The sequence below is a fragment of the Ailuropoda melanoleuca genome, chromosome 1, assembly GCF_002007445.2.
Source record: "Ailuropoda melanoleuca isolate Jingjing chromosome 1, ASM200744v2, whole genome shotgun sequence".
In the NCBI taxonomy this organism is placed as follows: Eukaryota; Metazoa; Chordata; class Mammalia; order Carnivora; family Ursidae; genus Ailuropoda; species Ailuropoda melanoleuca.
This window is the reverse complement of record NC_048218.1, coordinates 180,631,622-180,653,248: the sequence shown is the minus strand read 5'-3', so window position 1 is coordinate 180,653,248 and position 21,627 is coordinate 180,631,622. Positions and strand designations below refer to the sequence as shown.

At 36.7% G+C, this 21,627-nt stretch overlaps 1 protein-coding gene across 1 annotated transcript in view; it reads right to left on the bottom strand.

Moving 5' to 3' along the window:
- Positions 1–21,627, bottom strand: part of CFTR (CF transmembrane conductance regulator) — a 168,940-nt gene that overhangs the window by 131,375 nt on the left and 15,938 nt on the right. Inside the window, exons 2-3 of the mRNA XM_034671039.1 lie at positions 12,854–12,964; positions 9,158–9,266 (exon numbers count right to left, since the gene is read on the bottom strand). Coding sequence (XP_034526930.1) covers positions 9,158–9,266; positions 12,854–12,964 — 220 coding nt within the window. The remainder of the gene's footprint in view (positions 1–9,157; positions 9,267–12,853; positions 12,965–21,627) is intronic.

The following is a 21,627-nucleotide window of genomic DNA, read 5'->3' as shown; positions in this document are numbered from 1 at the left end:
TTCTCAATACTGAGAAATTAACAGAGTTCCAACAGACCATAGAAGAACTTATGATTATCTCAATAAACAACTGTAAAGAAATCTGATAAAACTTAAATACCAGTTTCTGATATATGTTCTAAATATACTTGAATATAAAGATGTTTCATTAACCTGAGAAAGAAATTCTCCCAAGACAACAGTCAGCACCTAATTAATTAATACTAATTAAGTAGTAAGACTCAAGCAGCATTACCTTCAAAGTCAGGCAAACACAAACAATAGGAATATTGGTTATTAGAACAATTTAACATTCTTCCAGAACTTTTAGCTGATACAACTCAAGAGAAATGATTGATGTATGAGTATTATAAAGAAGTGAAAAGTATCATTATCAGCATAGGACTATCTACATAACAAATTTAAGTGAATCAAGAGTTTAATAGGTAGAAGTTTAAAAAATAACTATACTAAGAAAATAAACTCCTATATACCAGCATAATAATCAATTAAATAAGTATCTCATTTAAATAACAATTTATGTAATATAATAAGAGACATTATAAATACCAATAATTAACATATATAGCTTAAGTATATTTTACAAATATTACTAAGACATAGTTTAAAGTCATAAATAAAAGTCTTAAGGACTTAAAATTTTTCTATAAAGAAAAACCAAATACTATGAAAATTACATTCTCCTTCAAGTTATTTTGTAAGACTAGTGCAATCTTCATCAGAATTTCAAGTAGATTCTTTGGAACTGAACTTTCAGCCCCAAAGTAGCAGGGCCTGTTTGTCTTAGTTTCTACAATAATCCTAACATTATGCACAATACCTACCACAGAATATCCACCCAGAAAATATTTGTTGAATCAATGGATAAAGGATTCTAAATTACATTTGAAAAAATGAGACACTAGTCAAAAACATTTGAGGAATAAGAAAAATGTGAGAAAGTTTACGTTACTGCATATTAAGTCATATTATACAGCTATTATAATATGTGGCATGACAAAGAAAGTGACAAAAGACAGTGATTTATCTGTGAACAGGTCCAAGTACATGTAATAATTTTATATATAATATGTCATTTTAATTCAGTGGAGAAAGACTAGATTATGTAATAAATGATGAAGAAACTGGATACTCATCTTTAAAATTAGATTTCTATCTCAAACATACACCAAAATAAATTACAAATGGATTAGATGTTTAAATGTAAAAACATAAATATTTGGTTAGGAAGGGCTTTTAAAAACGTCTGATGACAAAAGCAGAGAACCAAGGAAAAGGTTTATAGATTTGGCAGCAAATATTTAAAAATTAAAACTTCTAATTGTTAAGAAAATAAAAGGTAAAAACTCACTAGAAACAAATGATAGGCTGAGGAAAACATTCTCTCATATATCAATAAGAAAAAGACAAATACTAAAATAGGCAAAAACACAAAAAGGCAGTTACATATACAAAAAGAAATCTAAATGCTTTATTAATATATAAAAACTGTTTAAACTCACTGGAAACCAAAAGTAATGCAAATAAAAATAATAACACTCTCACTGAGCGATTTGGAAATATTTTTTATTTTATTTTTTTTAAAGATTTTTTATTTATTTATTCGACAGAGATAGAGACAGCCAGTGAGAGAGGGAACACAAGCAGGGGGGAGTGGGAGAGGAAGAAGCAGGCTCATAGGAAGAGCCTGATGTGGGGCTCGATCCCATAACGCCGGGATCACGCCCTGAGCCGAAGGCAGGCGCTTAACCGCTGTACCACCCAGGCGCCCCTGGAAATATTTTTTAAATGATAATACCTATTATTGGTGAGGACTGAATTTGCACTTTAGTAGCAAGAAAGTAAATTAGTACATCTTTTCTGGAAAGCAATTTGAAAATCTGCAAATCTGCTAAAATTATCTTTTAAAGGGATGTGCATTGAAGGACTGTTCATAATTATGAAAAATTAGAGGCAATATAAATATTTAACAATGGGGAACTGATAAATTATGGTACAGCCACATGATTCATTAAACATTAAGGTGAGTAGGTAGAAAAGTATCTAATGACATGAAAAGGCATTCACAACACATTAAGAAGAGAAGCAGATTTATAACACATTATATAAAGCAATGATCGCCCTCCCTTTATTAAGTATATATTCCCATGGGACAAAAAACCTGGATAGGCATAAATCTATCAGTAATTATCTAATTACTTTTATAATCATAAAAATACTTAAAAGAATAAAATTTGGATAGGAAATTGCATATAACTTATGATAATTAATACATGGTAAAAAGAAAACATGCATACAAAAACATAAAAGAAAGTAAACACAGGTATACACCTAGAACTTTTCATAAGATAAAAGAGTACTGGCTTATATACCAAAGCAAAGGCTTAAGATTCTGCTTTTGACAGGGTAAACAGGAGTGTCAAATTTTTGTTTATCTTGATACACTAGAGTCTGATGGTAATTTTTGGCTTTATACTAAGCGCTAAAGGAAGAATTTTTCCATATTCAGTGTAGAAAATAACACCTAGTTACTGCCACGATTTTTCTAGTTTTTATAAAAGTGTTTGTATACCACACCAAGAACAGAATCTCAAAAAATACTATCATAATACCTGTCTACCTCTGAATTGTGTTTTTAAAGTCAATGCCTAATTCAAAATGTTTTGCTTTTGCTATTTTCCTTTTAGGGTTTATTGATTCATTAACCTACCAGCAACGTCCTCAACTAGAAATCTAAGCTATATTCTTCATGTTTTATAAGAAAAAGTTCTTGGATTTGTTGAATAGCAGGAATAGTAGGTTTAATCCAGAAAATGCAAAAATGGAAGATGTGTTAAAATACTAACTTTAATCTCTGAAGTAAGGCTTAGAATCTAGCTACCATTTTTAAATATTAGCAAAACATATTCCTGTGCCCTATAAAAATCAAATGGGTGCTTTAAGATTGCTTATAGCATTTAGAGGGAAACGCAAATGATATGAGTATTTGTGCAGTTGGCAGATACTCTATTTTAAGATATAGTAATAACTATCATTTATGAAGCACTTGCTAAGTACCAGGATCTATTCAAGTTTGAATAACTTGGCCAGTGTCACATAGTACTAAGTAGCTTTACTACTAGGTTTTGAACCAAACATTTGACTCCAAAGCCTTCCTCTTATTCATAACCATAAATTGAAATGGAAAAGTTATAACATGACCTGTTTCTCTCTCAAGTGACCATCAGTGCAAGGATTATGATTAGTTCAACATCAACTCTGCAAATCATGTTATAAGTTTAGGTCACTGTGATTTAAGATAAATGCCACTTCTCTAGGACCCACAGCATGGACACATAATTTAAAAGGTTGAAGAGATCATAGAGATTTACACTTTATTACAGCCCCTTTCACCATATACTCAAGGAAACTGAGATCCAGGCAAGCTCTTTGATTTGTCCCAAGATCATAAAACAAGCTTGTGGCAACAAGGCATGAGCATGCCCCAGGGGAGTTAAGGAAAAAAAAAAAAAATCCCACTTCTGAAAAAAAAATACACACTTGAGTGCATCACATATAATTTACTTTATTTCACCATATCTTATTCATTATTCAATACTGGATACTGGTTAGCTATAAGAGCTAAAAATATACCATATTCCTACCAGGAATGGGAGGCCTGGATGCCCTCATATCCAGTGGAAGTTTTTAAAAATATGATCACAAACAATACCTAATTTACAAATCAATTTTGTTCCAAAATTCCGCATGAAAGAACAGGAGATACATTTTGTCTCAGATACAGTATTCTACTGGACGTGGTACTGGATTCCCAGGTTAGCCTTCAAGGTAGGGTGCCTTGGTGGCACAGTTGGTTAAGCCTCCAACTCTTGATTTCGGCTCAGGTCCTGATCTCAGTGTCATGAGGTTGAGTCCCATGTCAGGCTCCGTGCTAAGCATGGAGTCTGCTTGAGATTCTTTCTCCCTCTCCCTTTGCCCCTCCCACTTCTGTTATCTCTCTCTCCCTCTCAAATAATCTTAAAGAAAAAAAAAGTACATACACTGCTGGGGCACCTGGGTGGCTCAGTGGATTAAGCATCTGACTCTTGACTTAGGCTCAGATCATGATCTCAAGGTTATGAGATGGAGCCCTGTGTCAGGCTCTCTGCTCAGTGGGGAATCTGCTTGAGATTCTTGGATTCTCTCTCTCCCTCTTCTCCTCCCCACCATGTTTGTTTGCTCACTCACTCTCTCCCTCTCTCTCAAATAATACATAAATCTTTTTTTAAAAAGTACATGTACTGCTAAATGCTCTTAGAGCACTGTTCTGTTCAAATAGTATTCAAATAATATGGTACATAAAACCCCAACCAACCTGTATAACAAAGTTTCTACAGAAAAAGATATAACATCTCTCCCTACTGCAATCTTGGAAGAGAAACCAAGTCCCTCTTAGCCATATCTTTACCCTCTCCATGCACTTGACATCTGCCTCTCTCCAGTGGACTCCAGTGGAGTCTCTCTAGTAGTCTGGAGGGGTGCCAGAGGAAGACATGGAAAGTTAACACTAGTTACTTTGTACTTTCCAATAGACCTTTAGCTACATTTTAATCTTGGTGGGATTCCCCCCATCACTTCTATTCAGGGGCTCCTCAGCCCCAATGAAATCTACCTACTTCTCTTTTCACAACTATTCCTTCTAACTAGGCTTTCTCTTCTCCCACAACCCTGCAAAACCTTCGCCTCGGAGCTTTTAGAAATGCAGAATTTTAGGGTCTCAACAAAAACCTCCTAAATCAGAATCTGCATCTTAGCTAGATCCCTGGGTCACTGGTATGCATACTAAAGTTTGAGAAAAATTGCTTTTCTGTCATTAAGAGTTAATATTCATTTTTATATGTTTTTAAATTTTTCCATATTATCATTAAGAAAAAAATCAAACTAAAAAGTTCTCTCAATGTGGGCCACCCAACCCCTCCCCTTAGATTCTAGCAAAAGTGAGATGCATGCAGTGACAATGGTGCTTGTCTACCTGAATCAGAATCACTTGGGGACTTTGATGAGGATACTAGTATCCCAGGGCCCATCCCAAACCAATTAGATCACATTATCTGGGGTGGGGCTACTGGATACTTTAAAGAGTGATACAAAAATTCCTTATATTTCAAAGAAATCTAAACCCCAAGAACATCCAACTCTTCTTGTCACAGGAACTGAGGAAGGTGTAGATTGCCTTCATTCAGGTAGAGAGCACAAGAAAGTGTGTTTGAGAGATGGGGGTTCTAGCAGGGAGTAGAAATAGCATATAGAGCAAGTTTAGGGAATACAGCATGCAAGTCTCTGCTGGGTTTAGAGAGGGAGCTACATATGGGGAGAGGTAGGGATGGGAAGGAAGATGAAAAAGGGGACCTACCTAACAGGCATCTAGAAGATTTGCTGGAGATAGCTGTCCCTTCGGTAGCCAATCTTATGAAAGGAGCATACATAGGTCAAAGCCTAAGCCAGGGACTGTCTGTGTGCAGAATTCCCCAAAACACCCTCCTTTCCTCAGCAGTAGTCTTGTATTCAAGTCCGACTCAATGTCTTTGGCAAAACATAAGGGACAAACATCTTCTGCAATACAGACCATGAGACCTGAGAACTCCAGCAACATCAGTACCAGAACTTCTACTTTATGTCCTTAACCTTTTTGGAGTTTAATGAATAAAAGGAGTTTCGCCGAAGTTGCACTGACACGCATCTCACCTTGATAATGGAAATATACCCAGAGCTGCCTAGGACTCAAGAAGAGATAACCATATTCTCTCAGTAATCTGCTTACAGAACTCCCTCCACTTGGCTTGCTTCTTACTATATCCTTAATTGACTCTCATGCTCAGCTTTTCAACAGCCAGTTTCTCATCTATGTTAGGAGTCTTAAATGTGAAAGATAATGTTGTATCTGACTGCTGAGTCAGATGGAGAAAAAACAAGTACATAGCTAATGAAGAGAAGCCATAGCTAATATGATTTAAAACTGTATCAGCTCTTGCAGACAGACAAGCTCCTTTATGATGGCATTTCCTTTTTTTCTTAACCTTTCACAATCAAAAGCAAATTTCATAGTACTTTTTCTATCTGTCTTGAAACCAACCAAACACTCTTTACATCACAATTATCCTGATTCAGAGGGACTAAGGAAGTACAGGACATTTTTGAAAGTATGTCCACATTTTACCAAGAGTAGTGTTACAGCAATTTCAAGAATCTTCGTTCATTTCACGGACTTTAACAATTACCAAGCTGATACACGCAGAGGAAAAAAGGAATGCCCCAAAAGAATTCCATCAATACTAAGGCACTGGTATAAGTTGTTTAAAAAGACAGAGGTCTTATAAGAATGGCTACATTTTCTCCCCTCTTTTCTTTGGGACGTGACAAAATGTATGGAGTCCTGAGATGAGGCACCCTGAAATGCTGCATTTGTCTTATTGACCACACAGTTATCTAAATTCTTTAAGACTTAAGTGACCAACATTTTCACTACTCAAAACTTCACAACATCAGTGAGGCCTTTTCTCTGTGACAAGGGTGAGAAACCTCCAGCCTCAACACACATGTACCGTGACCAATGTAAATTTTCCTCTCCATGCCTTCCCACCACACTTGTTTCAGCTGCTTTTCCCATCCATCCTTCTTCTCACCAATATTCTGTCAGTTATCAATAGCAGTGAGCTGGTAGAAGTAAACTCTGCTCTTCAAACGGGCGGATGGTTCCAGACCTGCAGCCCGGGGGCTCAGGTTAGCTAGAGATCACCTCCTCCCTCTCTCCCACCCATGGGAAAGCCTTTCAGATTCCTTTTGCTGGGATAGGTTTAAGACTTGAGAAGTTTAAGAATAAGTCCTTCTCCACACCCACTCCATTCTTCTACCCCTTAATTTTGTTTATAAGTTTGACCCTAGCACTACTGGCCCTTGGGTGGATTTCACACAGTTCCTTCTGGAGTATAAGCAAGGGAGAAGATTCTCTTTGGTCCCCCTATCCTGCTTCTTACTGTGAACTTTCTGCAGATTTGCCCGTGAGGTGACCCTGGAAGAATCCTCAATCTGTCAGCTTCTGTTAACCTGGGTCTCCTGAGAAGATGCAAAGAAACTCAGCAGGCCCAAGACTGGTTACTAGAGACACCATTCTGTTGAGGAGCTCAATACAATCATTACAAATATAATGATATGGCAATTATAATCTGCTATTGCAGAAGGGCCATAGACTTTGAAGCTAAAGAAACCGATCACTCAAATTTACCACATGTGTGACTCTGGAAGTTTCATAATTTCCCTGAGTTCAATTTCTTTTTCTGTATATTATAGATAATAACATCTGTTCCATGAAGTTACTAGAAGAATTAAATAAAACAATCTGCATAAAGGGCTTAATGCTGAGCCTGGAATAGATTAGGTACAATAAACATTAAACTCAATAAATACTAAACTTTCGGTTGTGGTTTTATTCACACAAACGAAAAAATGGATAAATACGCTCATGTATCATCTTAACTTTCACAGTTCAGTGAGTGCTTTTGTTTGCATGAAACTTCGATGCCACTGGATAAATTATTTCAGAAGCTAGGGCATAAAAGGTGCTTGATCCTGAGGCCTCTCTTCCTGCTTCTACTCAGTAATGCTTATGTTAATCAATGGAGGCAGCATGTGATGGAGACCATGACTGAGGAGAACTGTCAGTCCCACCACAGTTTCAGTCATGACATAACAATTGTTGGGAGTGTGATTCACTTCAATCCAACAATAACTTATTGAGAATGTTACATTCTTATGTATGACCTGAGTGAATTGTACTTCTATACACTGACTCAAATGTATACACTGTAATCATTGAACATCCAACAAAAGGTTCTTTTAATTAAGTCAAATAGGGCCAGATGCTGTGGATAAAATTGTTTCCCAAAGTTCTCAGTGCTCTCACTGAGAAAAATCACCTCAAGACATCTTAAAAGATAATTAATTCTTGAGCTGCCTTACTCCTATTTACAAACAAAATATTTCACCCCCATACTGTTGCAGGTTTCTATAGGAATAGAGAGGCAGAAAGATGGATAAACAGGTAGGTAGATAGGTAGATGTGGGTGGGTGCATGGATGGATGGATGGATGGATGGATGACAGATAATTTCAAAAACCAGAAGAATTTTTCCAGGTGATTTTCAAGAGCATTACAAAACATTCTGGGCCTTAATGTGATCATCTCCGTCAAGATAAATTTTTATATGACTTTTTTTCTTGGTATGTACAAACTACAATTTCTTAAAAACATGCAACTTGAATGGCATCTTTCGGGGAGACACTATGGCACTGCCAATTCTCCAATGCATGAAGACCAATATGAATACGTGTGAATCCAGATGGTACTTAAACAAAAGCAAATATTGTACACAGCCTTTACTTAAAGACTAAATAAGTTTTCAACCCATCATTGCCTTTTACAGGTCACAACCAAGGATATGAAATGATGCTCTGGTGATATAAAAAATAATAGATTCGAGTAACATTTAGCAGCAGCTGGGAAACATCACAGTCTGCACTTCAACACCAGACAGCCTGGGGCTTTCAGGCACCCAGCTCTCTTCTCAATGATGGAGATGTAGGAGACTGATAAAATATATCGCAACAGTACCTTGCTGCCAAATTTTAAATTTTTGCTATTTTTCCTTGAAACTCAGTACGCAGATATGATTTCAAAATATTACAGATAGTCATACAGATAATTAGCTAAACTTGACCTCATTCTTCTCCTGACATTGTATCTTGAAATTCTACTGTCAAATACAGAAATATAAAAGCACCAGTAATCTCATATACTAGTAAGATAACGTGATTTGGGATCATAACAGAAAATAAACCTCTTCAAAGAAATTTATTTTACTGAACCTATTATTTATTTATTTATTTATTTATGAACCCACTTTAAATTGTAGATTGCTACCTGCATTCCAGGACACCTTAGTACTTCTTACTTGTCTCTACAGAGTTTTAGTGGTTTCTTTGTATTCGGAGTTGAATTAGTCCTTTTATCGGAACACGAGATTACCCTCATCATAAAAATGAATATAATTACTTTAGATTAATAAAATAATAATAATGAATATACTTATTATCCATAATAAACTTAAGAATGAGATCCTTACCCCTAAATATAGTAAGATTCCATAGAACATAAATCTCCAGAAAAAGCATCGCCGAAGGGCATTAATGAGTTTGGGGTTTTTCTTTGATGCCAGCTCTCTGTCCCATTCTCTGCAAAAGAATAAAAAGTGGGACCAATAAGTTGCATGCGCAAATATTTGAGTTGTTCTATTTCCCTTAACATAGTTTTATTCTCACAAAGACATCCAAGAAGATTAACCCAAGTGACTGAAGAGATAAAAAAAAAACCTTGTGGAGACCTTCCAACACCAACACTCCGTCAGATATTTGGCAGAATTTGATGCTTCATCATATATCAATTTTCAGGGATTTGACGACATGACAAAGTCAGATTTTATGTATGAAAGGAAGGTTCTGGGCTTCTTAAAAGCAATGCAAGAGGTGGACAAATAAAGTATAACTCTTATGAGTATACATTACTGTGCTTGGGACAAAGTGAAAAACAAAAATTTAACTTTCTTCTCCCTTCACCTTTTGATCTTTACTTGTTTAGAACTGTAGATTTTACAAAATTTAACTGTCAAAAAAAAAAAACCCAACATAAAAAGTCAGGTGGATTTTTCTGTTATTTAACTTTAGAAAAACTTGTCTAAATGGCTGTTTTTAAATGTAGGGGTATGAAACAAATACTATAAAACTTCATTTTCAACTACTAAAATCATTTACTAGAATAAAAGTCTTTGGAAAATTAGAACAGAATCAAATTCTATATTTTCTGGTAGGAAAAGAGGCCACATATTCTGAAAGAATGGTGATATCCGATAAGTTTTCTGTTAAAAACTGTAAGTTCATCAATGGATTATATTTACATTATAGCCACTCCTATCTGTTAATGAAAGCCCTTTCTCTTCATTACTAAACCGTACAGAGATGAAAATTTTCACAGGCAAGAACTAGGTAAAGGTTTTGCATTTCATTAAGAGGTATGTCCATTACTATTCATCTGTGATTATTAGAGGTAGTTTTAAATTTCCCCAAAGAAAGAACACACAACTGAGATGTGAGGGCAAACCTGGCAGTCTCTGTGCACAGACCCTGGCTGCCCCAAGAAGCTTACTACCTACAATGCCTAATTACCATATTCCATCTATCCACCTCTCCACTCTTTCACTCAGACACAGGCCTTGCTCCCATCCATATCATTCAGTGACTCACAACAGGGTAAGAAGCTAAACCTGGAGGCAGATTCAGCCTCTCTTTCAAAGGAAGAATGAGTCAGATGAGAAAGTCAGGAAAGAGAGGTGGTATGTAGACCAAAGAAATGGTTTCAAGGTGGGAAGAAGTGGTCCACATAAAGTCACGTAGGAAGAGGCCATTTTATTTGACATTAAGAGATCTCTGGTGACCCTGGTCAATGTCATTTTAGCAACATGGTAGACATGGAAACCATATTTCAGGGAGCTTAAGTGTAAAGGAAAGGTGAAGAAGTGGAGAGATCAGGAGAGCAGAGAAATAATAGCTAAGAAAGAAGTGGAAAAAAAAAAAAGAATGGGGCAGCAACCTGAGGGAAAGGCAAAGTGGGAGAATTTCTTTTAATGGGTGGGATTTGAACAATGAAAGGAGGAGTGAGCAGGGAAGAGGAGATGGTATGGTTTCAGCAGCACCATAACAGACCCAGTAAGAATCCCAAACACGAAGTTAAATCACAAAGGAAGACACACTATACTTATCAGTTTTGTAGCTTCTCATGGAACAAATGTGCAGTTTGCACGGAGGAGTGATGTAAAGGGTTCAACACTGCAAACTGAGCCAGATGGGCCAGCATGCCTCAACTACGTGGTAACCACCAAGGACCTTTGTCACAAGGCAGTTATGAAATGTGAGGCCAGGGCCACTTCCCAAGGATGCAGAGGTACAAAGTACTATAAATGGTGTGTCAGTCTTCCAAAATGTTTCAATAAATTCTAAATAACAACTTTAATTTATTTTATTTTTTATTTCATTTTTTTATTATAATAAAAAAACAATTTTATTTTTTTAAATGCATAGGGTGAAAAGAGATACAAAAGAAAGACAAAATGTATGGACTTATACTGGCACAGAGTTGTTGAATTAAAAAAATAGGTATATTTTTAATTGAATTGATACGGGAGATACAATAAAAACAGGAGAAAAAAAATCTTAGGCCAGATAATCCTACAAATTCAGGTGTCTTCTACTTGGCCATAAATAAAAATTTATCTGGAGTACACAGTCTTTTGTTAACCTAGCCCTTCTCTGATTAATCTTTCCTGTGGCATCTGTTCAGACCTTAGGTATTCAATACCCACTGCTTCATTGTGAACTTGCTGATATACCCACAATGTATTATATTTATATATTTTATCTCTGCAACAATATTACAGATTTTTACATAATGCTAGTCATTTCACCTTCACTTATCTCATTCATTCAACAAATATTTATTGAGCAGCTACCATAGGCCAGATCCTATTCTAGGCACTGGGGGATACATCATAAATAAACCAAACCAAACCAGCCAAAATATCCTTGCTTTCATGGCATTTCCATGCAGTAAGTGCTCAATAATACGAACTGGTCCTTGATCTTGGTTATATGAATCTATTATTCTCACTAGCCTAATTCTTTTAATAAAATCAAGAAAATTAAGACTGAATATCTTACTTTGCCTTGAAAATATCTTTTAAAGGGAAATGAGTTTAAGGAAAATAAGGTCAACAAATTACAAGGCTCAACTTTTTTTTACTTTGGGGCAATCATTTAGTAGCTACTTTCTCTTTTTCTTTTGTTCCTTTTTTTCCCTTTGGTCTACGGAGTGAGTGTGTGACCCTAGAATCTCTGGGATTTTTCACATTTGGTCAAGGAAGAAGGGCTCTTTCCTCTGTGGTTTGTAAAGAAATGAGCAGGGTTCTAAGGACCCGCTGCTTGGAGGAATGTGGCTGAGAGAATAAAACCAGCACAAGCAGAGGCCACCAAGTGGCATCGGAGTCCCTGGTTCCACTGAGTCTCTAAGGCCAGTTCTCTGCCGAGGCCCCTTCACACAGGAGCCAACAAATTCCTTCTATTTACTTAAGCTAGTTAATTGGGTTTCTCTCACTGGTAATCAAAAGGGTTCTAACCAATACTCTTAGAAAAGGGAACTCTGAGCACTTGTCTGCAATGGGAAGTTAGAATCATGTGATTCCATTTTAGCTGGAAAATTTCATCATCTCTCTGAGTTTCAGTTTGCTCTCTGCAAGATGGAGGTAACAATGCTTTCCTCCAAGAGCTAAGAGGAGGTACTATACCTAGCATTCAATATGTACTCAAAAATATGAAATATTTATATTTTTTAATATCCAGTAGTCATTACCTTAAGATTTCCAAGTATGTACATTCGTAGTCACATATTAAGATTTTGGAGGCAAATGTACACAATTTGCTTCATAAAGATGCTAGTCAGTCTTCACAAAATCCACTTACTGTACTTTAAAGACAGGGAACCTCTTATTTTCCAGAAAAAAGTCATTTAGCAAGAAAATGGTTAATCTTTCAACCTTTCATTGTTTATTTTAATTGGTCAAGGCTTCAGCAAGAAAATAAGATGTTCCTATTTTAAAGACGCCATTTTAAGAATTAAGCCATCTAATAAGTTAGTTCTCCATCACCTAGAGTATTAATAATATTAATAATATTATTTGCTCCTTTCAACTAACGAACAATGTGCATGAACATACCTTTCCAATTTTTCAGACAGATTGTCAGCAGAATCAGCAGAAGGGATTTGGTATATGTCTGATAATTCCAGGCGCTGTCTATACCCTTTTGACAAAATTGGTCCAGTCCAGCTAAAAAGAAGATAAGGGACAGATGTAAATATTCACTTGACTTGGTCTCCAATATAGACTTGGAATGTGATACTGTTTAAAATCTTCTGTCAGATGGGAAATGGTGGGTGCATAAATATGAGAATAAAATAATCCAACTTATAAAATACCAGTACTTCATATCTTATATCTGTATAAAACACCAATACCTCTGAGCTAATGTGACTGAGAGAAAGGATCAGGAATGATAGTAGAATCCTTCCCAGAGGAAAAAAACAAGTCACTACACATTCTATATTAAAAGTACTCTTTTATTTAAAAAAAAAAAAAAGCAAAAAAACTGCCCTAGGAGCTCCTGGGTGACTCAGTTGGTTAAACATCCAACTCCTGGTTTTGGCTCAGGACTGATCTCATGGTCATGAGATTGAGACCCGCATCGGGCTCTGTGCTCAGCACTGAGTTGGCTTGACTTTCCCTCTCCCTCTCCCTTTGCCCCTTCCCCCTGCTCTCTCTCTTTCTTTCAAATAAATAAATCTTTAAAAAAAAAAAGCTGCCCAAAACAATGAAATACTAGGAGTTTATAAGCGCTGAAGCCCAGTCTCTACCACTTTAAATATAAAATGATCTATGAATGATAAGATAGACCCTCAATCAATATCCCTATACAAGGTTATTCTTATAGTACATGGTCCTCAGCAAGAAGCTATTTGTTGAATGAACTGATTATAGCTGAAGGATTAATGAATAGTTTGTATTAATTTGTTGACCTAATTATCACTTATGAATCATTACTTGAGGGTGGGGATCATAGTTCTACGTTTTGACTCCTCAATTCACAGCAGTTACACACATCTGCCCTTTACACATGTAATAAAGAACAATTTATGATGGACACTAGTGAAGCTAGTATGGTCAATAATTAGACAGGATACCCCAGGTCTTTTCTTTTCTTTCAGTTATTTTCAAGTATATTGTTTCTAACTAGTACGGATAAGACAAAATAATCTTCATAGAGATAAGAGCCTAGACACAGGAAGACCAAAAGCTGGCGGACTTCAGGCAGTGGGGTGGTATGCAGACAAATCTTTAACCAGCCCTTTCCCTGGTTGGGGGGTGACTTAAGTCATTTGCCAATTTCTGTAGTGTAAATACTGTGGTGTAAATACTGTGACCAATTTCAAGCTACCAAATGTGAAGTTACTGAACACAGAGTTGGGAAGATACACAGTTGCATATTGTAACATAGTATGTTTACCTTTCAGCTATAATGAAGGTAAATAAGCTCAACAGCAGAGATAATAGTAAAATGTCAAATTAGGTAGTGACAACTTTTGAGTTTTTATTATCTTTAATATAATTATACATTTATATCATTTAATTTTTAATACTAGTTGTACTTAACAATGAGCTCACAAGCTTCCTGAAAATTTAACAATCTGCTCATCCAGAAAGGGCCAACTGCAGAAGATCGCTGACTGCCAGATGATTGAAAGACCTGAGACAAGGGTAATGGCATTGAAGACAGAAAGGAAGGGATCTACAGAAGGCCTAGTAAAAAGGAAAATGTACTCCATCTATTAACAAACATTGCATGTTCAGTATGTTTGAAATTATTAAAATATGATACAAATTTACAAATAAACAGAATCTTACTATCTGTAAATTCCAAATACCATAGGACATTTGCAGGAAATTAAAAAAATCTTTTCATCTCTTTAAAAAATATATAAACATACATCTTTTAGTCCATATCTAAGATCTGATGATCATTCCCATGAATGAGTCTCAACCTCATTTTAAAGTAATACAATTTGTTGGCTGCCTCTATAAAAACCTTCCTGTCTAATTTGTGCCCATTTTAATACATATATTACACCTTAATATCTAGGTTTGATTATCAAGCCCAGAATCATCAAACCAAACATATTCAGTAGTATTAAAACTCAAGTTAGCTCTTCACAATTATTAATAAAAGTTAATGGTTCCTGATAGGCTTACCACAATAAACCCATATTTGTATCCTGAAATAGAAACCTGGCTTAAAGTGAATTATGAGAACTAAAATCAGTTGACCTTAGGCTGCCTAGTAATCACTAGATTTACCCTACAGAGAAAAAAAAATTCTGTTAAGTTAAACTGATAACATTGTATGAAATTTCTGCTCCAATGAGTTCTCCATGCCTGCCTCAAGCCTATCTTAGAAATGCAAAAACAAAGACAAAACAAAAAATTCCCCAGATATCTACACTTAGACACTTTATGAAATATTAGTTAATGTAAACCTCCAGCCACCACTCCTTTTGAATAACCCTGAGTAGGTTAAACATACTTGGATAGAATTTAGGAATGCCTGGTCAGGATTTCTACTTCCATATTCCTTTCATTTGGAATCAATGAGCATCAGGTGGTTCATAAAGCAAAGCGGGTACGCCTGGAATTACCCAACGCAATAAACCCTGTTCCTTCTCCCCTTTGAATTTGCTCCCACCATCTCTTCCTCTCATCTCTAATTAACTTTATCCTTCTTCATCCATAACCGGTCACTATATAGTGACAATGGACTTTAAAAAATGGTCTTAGAAATTGTGACAGTTTCCAAAGGTCCTAGTATCCCAGATAAACTGTCCTATTCATATAACTATACGAGGCTTCAGGTTTCATTGAGGAAAGATGCTATCACTTCATTTTTAAAACACACACACAGAAGAAATTGTTTTTAATTAATTTCATTTCTTAGGACAATACTTCCAACTTTTGCATAGAATGACTTGTAATTTCTTATAATGAAAATAATTTTTCAATCATAGCCACTACTATTAAAGCCTTGGTTTTCACAAAACCTATTGCCCTAAAACCACATAATTAGAGCCTATAATCATTTTTCCATTTGACATTGGCTTTTATTAATCCAACAGAGACATCTGACATTTTCATGTGCTAGAATTTAAGATGAAGGTCAGGTGTTAGACCTTTTCAGTTCAAAATGATTTTGTCTGTATAAAACAATCATACTTCCACAGTATTTCACTTTACATTTTCTTTAACTGGCCAAATGAAATAAAAGAGCAAATTCAACAGTACTAGTTGCACAACTCTTCTCCCAAATACTGACAAATTGATACACTCAAAGACTAATAGCCTTTTTCCTTTTTGCATGAAATAATACTTGAGGAACCAAGTAGAAATTAAACTATTTTGTGTAGACAAATTTAAATACACCTGAGGTTTTCTCATCATCCAATTTACTTGCCATCAGTTTGAACTAGCCCAAATAATCTGAACAGTCCTAACACAAGGAAATGTTGAAGTTCAACGCAGAGGAAAGATGGGGAATCACTTAACACACTGTAATAATAAATCTCAAATTTCTACGCATAGTGCTGTCATTTGCTTTGGGTTTTTTTGGGGGGGGGAGTTGCTTCTTGTTTTGATAAATGTCTATGATGGGAAGGATTGATTTGAGACTAGAAGTCATTCTCATCTTTATAAGCATTTAAAGAAAAAAAGTCATAGAAATAATTCTTCAAATGTCACAGTTGTTTGTATCAACTTAGATTCAATGTTATCTCATAGTCAGATGTATTTTTCTCAGTGAATTTTAGTGAAAATAACACTTGAGACAGTAGTGGTACCTGACTCTCAAAAGTCCTGTGTAAATCTTGCAGACTTCAAGGGTGTACCCCAAAGTCATAGCTGGGGGGTGAGGGGCAGGTCAGGGAGTTCTCCTTCTCTGATTCCAGACATGTTTAAACAGTGTTTGCTGTTCACCCATAAAATGGTGAATTTATAAGTAATACCCACTTGAGTCATCTCAAAAACCTTTAGAAAGAACATGCTAAAATCAGCCATTTTTGTGTTGAGAGTTAATTATTCATGAGGGTCTTATTTTACCAAGAGAACTGTGGAAGTTCTTCTTTCTCCAGATGAGTGAACAGCACAGTAAATGTAGTCAATGAATTTTAGACAATCTGGAAAGATAATTAATTGCTGCTTAAAAAAGACAACGAGGGGCGCCTGGGCGGCACAGCGGTTAAGCGTCTGCCTTCGGCTCAGGGGGTGATCCCGGCGTTATGGGATCGAGCCCCACGTCGGGCTCCTCTGCTATGAGCCTGTTTCTTCCTCTCCCTCTCCCCCTGCTTGTGTTTCCTCTCTCGCTGGCTGTCTCTATCTCTGTCGAATAAATAATAAAAAATCTTTAAAAAAAAATTAAAAAAAAAAAGACGAGCCAATTCTGAAAAATCTTCTAGAAGTCCAGAATTTACAGCCATACAGGCCTCCTAATATAAATTAATTTAACCTCATGCCTAAGGAATCCAAACATTAAATAGAAAATTTATCTGCCCTTTTATAAGATGCTTCTAAATGTAAGTGTATTAGGAATGTATGCATATTAAAAAAATGTCGAAAAGATATTTTCTTTTTTACTTACCTATATTCTCCAATGTTTAACTATGAGCAGGTCTAACTGTGGAAATAAGGCGGAAGTTCTTTTTAATTAAAGAAGGAACACACAGTTATAACCTGTTACTTGTTATGGCTATCCAACATAAACTTTCTAGTCAAATGTGTTCCTTTTTTAAAAAAAGATTTTTGCTTATTTGAGAAAGAGAGAGAGAGCAAGCACAAGCAGGGGGAGAGGCAGAGGGAGAAGCAGATGCCCCACTGAGCAGGCAGCTGGACAGCGGGGCTCCATCCCAGGACCCTGGGATCACAACCTGAGCTGAAGGCAGACAAAACGGACGAGCCACTCAGGCACCCCTCTAGTCAAATGTGTTCTAACTCCATGATTCTTACATAATGTTCACTATCGGTGCTGATGTCCCACAAAATTATTTTCCCCCCTGATACGGTTGTCTGAGGTACGATTTCATCATGAAGACTACAAAATGCCAGTCACCTGACTCTTACTATAAATCTGTTACTGAAAAAACTGAATTAGTGATTTTAAGAAGAAAACACAACTCCAGGCTCCCACCCTGTCTCTATCATTTTCCAGTCATTTGACCTTGGAAAATGCTCTGGATCTCTCAGCTGCAGCTCCTGATGGAAAGAACAACTACCATGACTACTTTACCTGATTTTCATAGAAGCCAAATTCAATTGTTGTCTATAAAGCAGTACAAATGTACCTTATTACATGCTTCTTCATGTAAGAAATTGCTTGGCTTCAGTTTAATTTACTGAGTGCTAGAGCTTATTATTACTGGGAGTATAACAATAGTAATAGCTAACATTAATAGAGTCTTAGAACAGTCCTGCAAAATGCTAGGGATTTCACATATATTATTTCATCTGACCCCCACAACAGTTCATAAGTCCTAGTATTATCTCCCTCTTACAGATGAGTAACTGAGCCTAAGGGAGCTTAAATAATTTGCCCACCAAAGAGTTAGAATTAAAAAAATAAGACTGTGAGGGGCGCCTGGGTGGCACAGCGGTTAAGCGTCTGCCTTCGGCTCAGGGCGTGATCCCGGCGTTACGGGATTGAGCCCCACATCAGGCTCTTCTGCTATGAGCCTGCTTCTTCCTCTCCCACTCCCCCTACTTGTGTTCTCTCTCGCGCCGGCTGTCTCTATCTCTGTCGAAAAAATAAAATAAAATCTTTAAAAAAAAAAAAATAAGACTGCGATACCAAAGCCTACACTTCTATCAAATGTGCCATATTAGGACCAATTAAAAAAAAAACCCAAAAACCAGCATACACTTAGATATAACACCAAAAGCACAAGCAACAGTAGAAAAAAATAAATGACATCATAAAAATTAAACACTTTTATGTTTCAAAGGAGGTTGTCAAGAAAGTAGAAACATAATCCAAAGAATGGGAAAACATTTTTGCAAATCATATATCTGTTAAAAAAGAGTTTTATACCTAGTATTTAGGGACTCTTATAACTCAATAATAAAAAGACAACCCAATTTAGTCAGGGGGAAAAGGATCTGAATAGATATTTCTCCAAAAAAAGATATACAAAAGCAAATGAAAGGATTCTCAAGCTCATTAGCCATTAGGGAAATAAATCAAAACCACAAAGAGATACCACCTCACACCCTTTGGATGGCTATCATAAGAAAAACAGGTAATAGGGGCACCTGGGTGGCTCAGATGGTTAAATGCCTGCCTTCAGCCCGGGTCATGATCCCAGGGTCCTGGGATCCAGTCCCGCATCAGGCTACCTGCTCAGTGGGGAGGCTGTTTCTCCCTTTCCCTCTACTGTTACCCCTGTTTGTGCTCTCTCGTTCTGTCAAATAAACAAATAAAATCTTTAAAAAAAAAAAGAAAGAAAGACAGGTAATAATAAGTGTGGAAAAAGATGTGGAAAAATTAGAACCTTCATCCCCTGTGGTAGGGATGTAAAATGATGTAGACACTTTGAGAAAATTTCCTGAAAGTTCCTCAAAATATGAAACATAAAGTTACCCTACGACCCAGCAATTCTACTTGCTGGTACGTCCCCAAGAGAAATGAAAACGTATGACTGTGCCAAAACTTGTACACAAATGTTCACAGCAGCATTTTTTATAATAGGCAAAAAAGTAGAAATAATCCAAATATCTACTGCTGAATGGATAAATGGGTATTCCCACAACTAGAATATTACTCAGTGATTAAAAAAAGAATGCTGTACTGACACATAGTACAGAACGGACGACTCTTGAAAACATCACACGAAGGGGAAGAAGTCAATCACAAAAACTACATGGTTCCACTTGCTTGAAATTCACAGAATCGTCAAATCTAGTGAGACAGAAAGCAAATCAGCAGCTGTCTAGGATGGGGTGGAGGACGAGGAAGGACGGCTTAGAGGCATAGAGTTTCTTTCCAGAGTGATGAAAGTATTCTAAAAAAATATTTTTTAAAAGATTTTATTTATTTATTTGAGAGAGAGAGCACAGATGGAGAAGGAGAGGGAGAAGGTGACTCCCCACTGAGCAGAGAGCTCGATGCAGGGCTCGATCCCAGGACCCCAAGACCATGACTTGAGCTGAAGGCAAGCAGACGCCTAACCAAATGAGCCACCCAGGTGCACTGTAAGTATTCTAAAATTGACAGAGATAGGTTCACTACCTGCCAAAACCAATGAATTGAATATTTTAAATGGGTAAATGGTTTGGCATGTGAATTATATCTCAATAAAGCTGGTATTAAGACAAATAGCATACAGAAGTTGACTGTCAGTGTTGATCTTGGAAAGTTTTACCACATTTTATTTTTCACCCCTAGAACTCGTGAAAGGCAGATTCTTATTATGGTGACGTTAACACTCTAAGCCCTTTCAAACAGGTTTGCGTGGGTGGCTACTTCCAGTGATTAACACCCTTCCCATGAAAAGATCTAAGGACTGGTGACATGCATCAAGTCGTGCAAATTACTTATTTCCTGCCCCCCAGAAACACGGTGCTTCACAGCTGAAACTACTATACTTTTTCTGTAGAAAAAGTGACCATGGTGATAATAGCGTAAAGAAACTGAGGAATGGGTACCACTGACGAAAAACCACTTATATCAGCTTGACCTAATTCACTGGATTTCAGGGACTCAAACAATTGAGACAACAAGCAATGGTACAAAAATTCCCACCCATCTTGAAAGATAGCAGAGAAGAAACAAAGCATTGTGATTTATAGCCTATGCCCATGTACTTATGAAAAGCAGCCTCAGAGAGGTATTTCATGATTTTTGTTTGCTTTTTATTCTATCTGGGCATGAAGCCACCAATAAAAGCCACAAAATTTATCATAGCTGGAACAACTGGCTAGAAAGATAGGATGATTAACTGCCTTATAAATTTGCTGCATCCTTTATAAGTTCACTTTAAGGAGCTCCTTACTAAGAAAGACAAGTGACACCATCACTCTCTAATTTCTGGGTTTTATTTCCATTGGCAATAAGAAATATATTTGAAACCAAGAAAATAAGGAAGCGGGGAAATGGATTGGCCTTAAGATTTTACGGTAGAAATGCCACTGGGTTACTGGCTGGCATTTGTAAAAGCTTACAGAGAGAAAATTGTGTGACTGTCAGAAGCTCACCACTCTTACTGTTATTTTAGACAATCACATTCTGGAGAGCAGAGCGGAGAAGTGGTTCCAAGCATGCCCAGTGTGAACTGAGAGGCAAAGAAGGAAAACAAGTTCTGTCTCTTCTTCTTGCTAAAGTAGGAACAAAACCTACTTCACATGAATGATATATTACGGATATCACCCACAGGATATATTGATTTAACTTTACTGGTATTTGTTTTATAACTATCCCATTTACCTGGTATTCCCTCCCTTCTTCTAGAACCCTGAATCCTTTACTGAAGCTCTGTGTGTGTTTGGACACCACAACTAGGACCCAAAGTAAACAGTCTCTGATGGGTTTTTGCATTTTTTTTAAAGATTTTATTTGTTTATTTGACAGAGAGAGACAGCCAGCGAGAGAGGGAACACAACAGGGGGAGTGGGAGAGGAAGAAGCAGGCTCCCAGCAAAGGAGCCTGATGTGGGACTCGATCCCAGAATGCCCGGATCACGCCCTGAGCTGAAGGCAGACGCCCAACGACTGCACCACCCAGGCGCCCCAGGGTTTTTGCATTCTTGAGCAATAAAATATCCACATCCTTCCCAAGTCCTGGTTTTCACTCTAGAGTTAACTCCACATCTGGAATCAAAGGTACTTGATTTTTTTCTGTTCAAGCG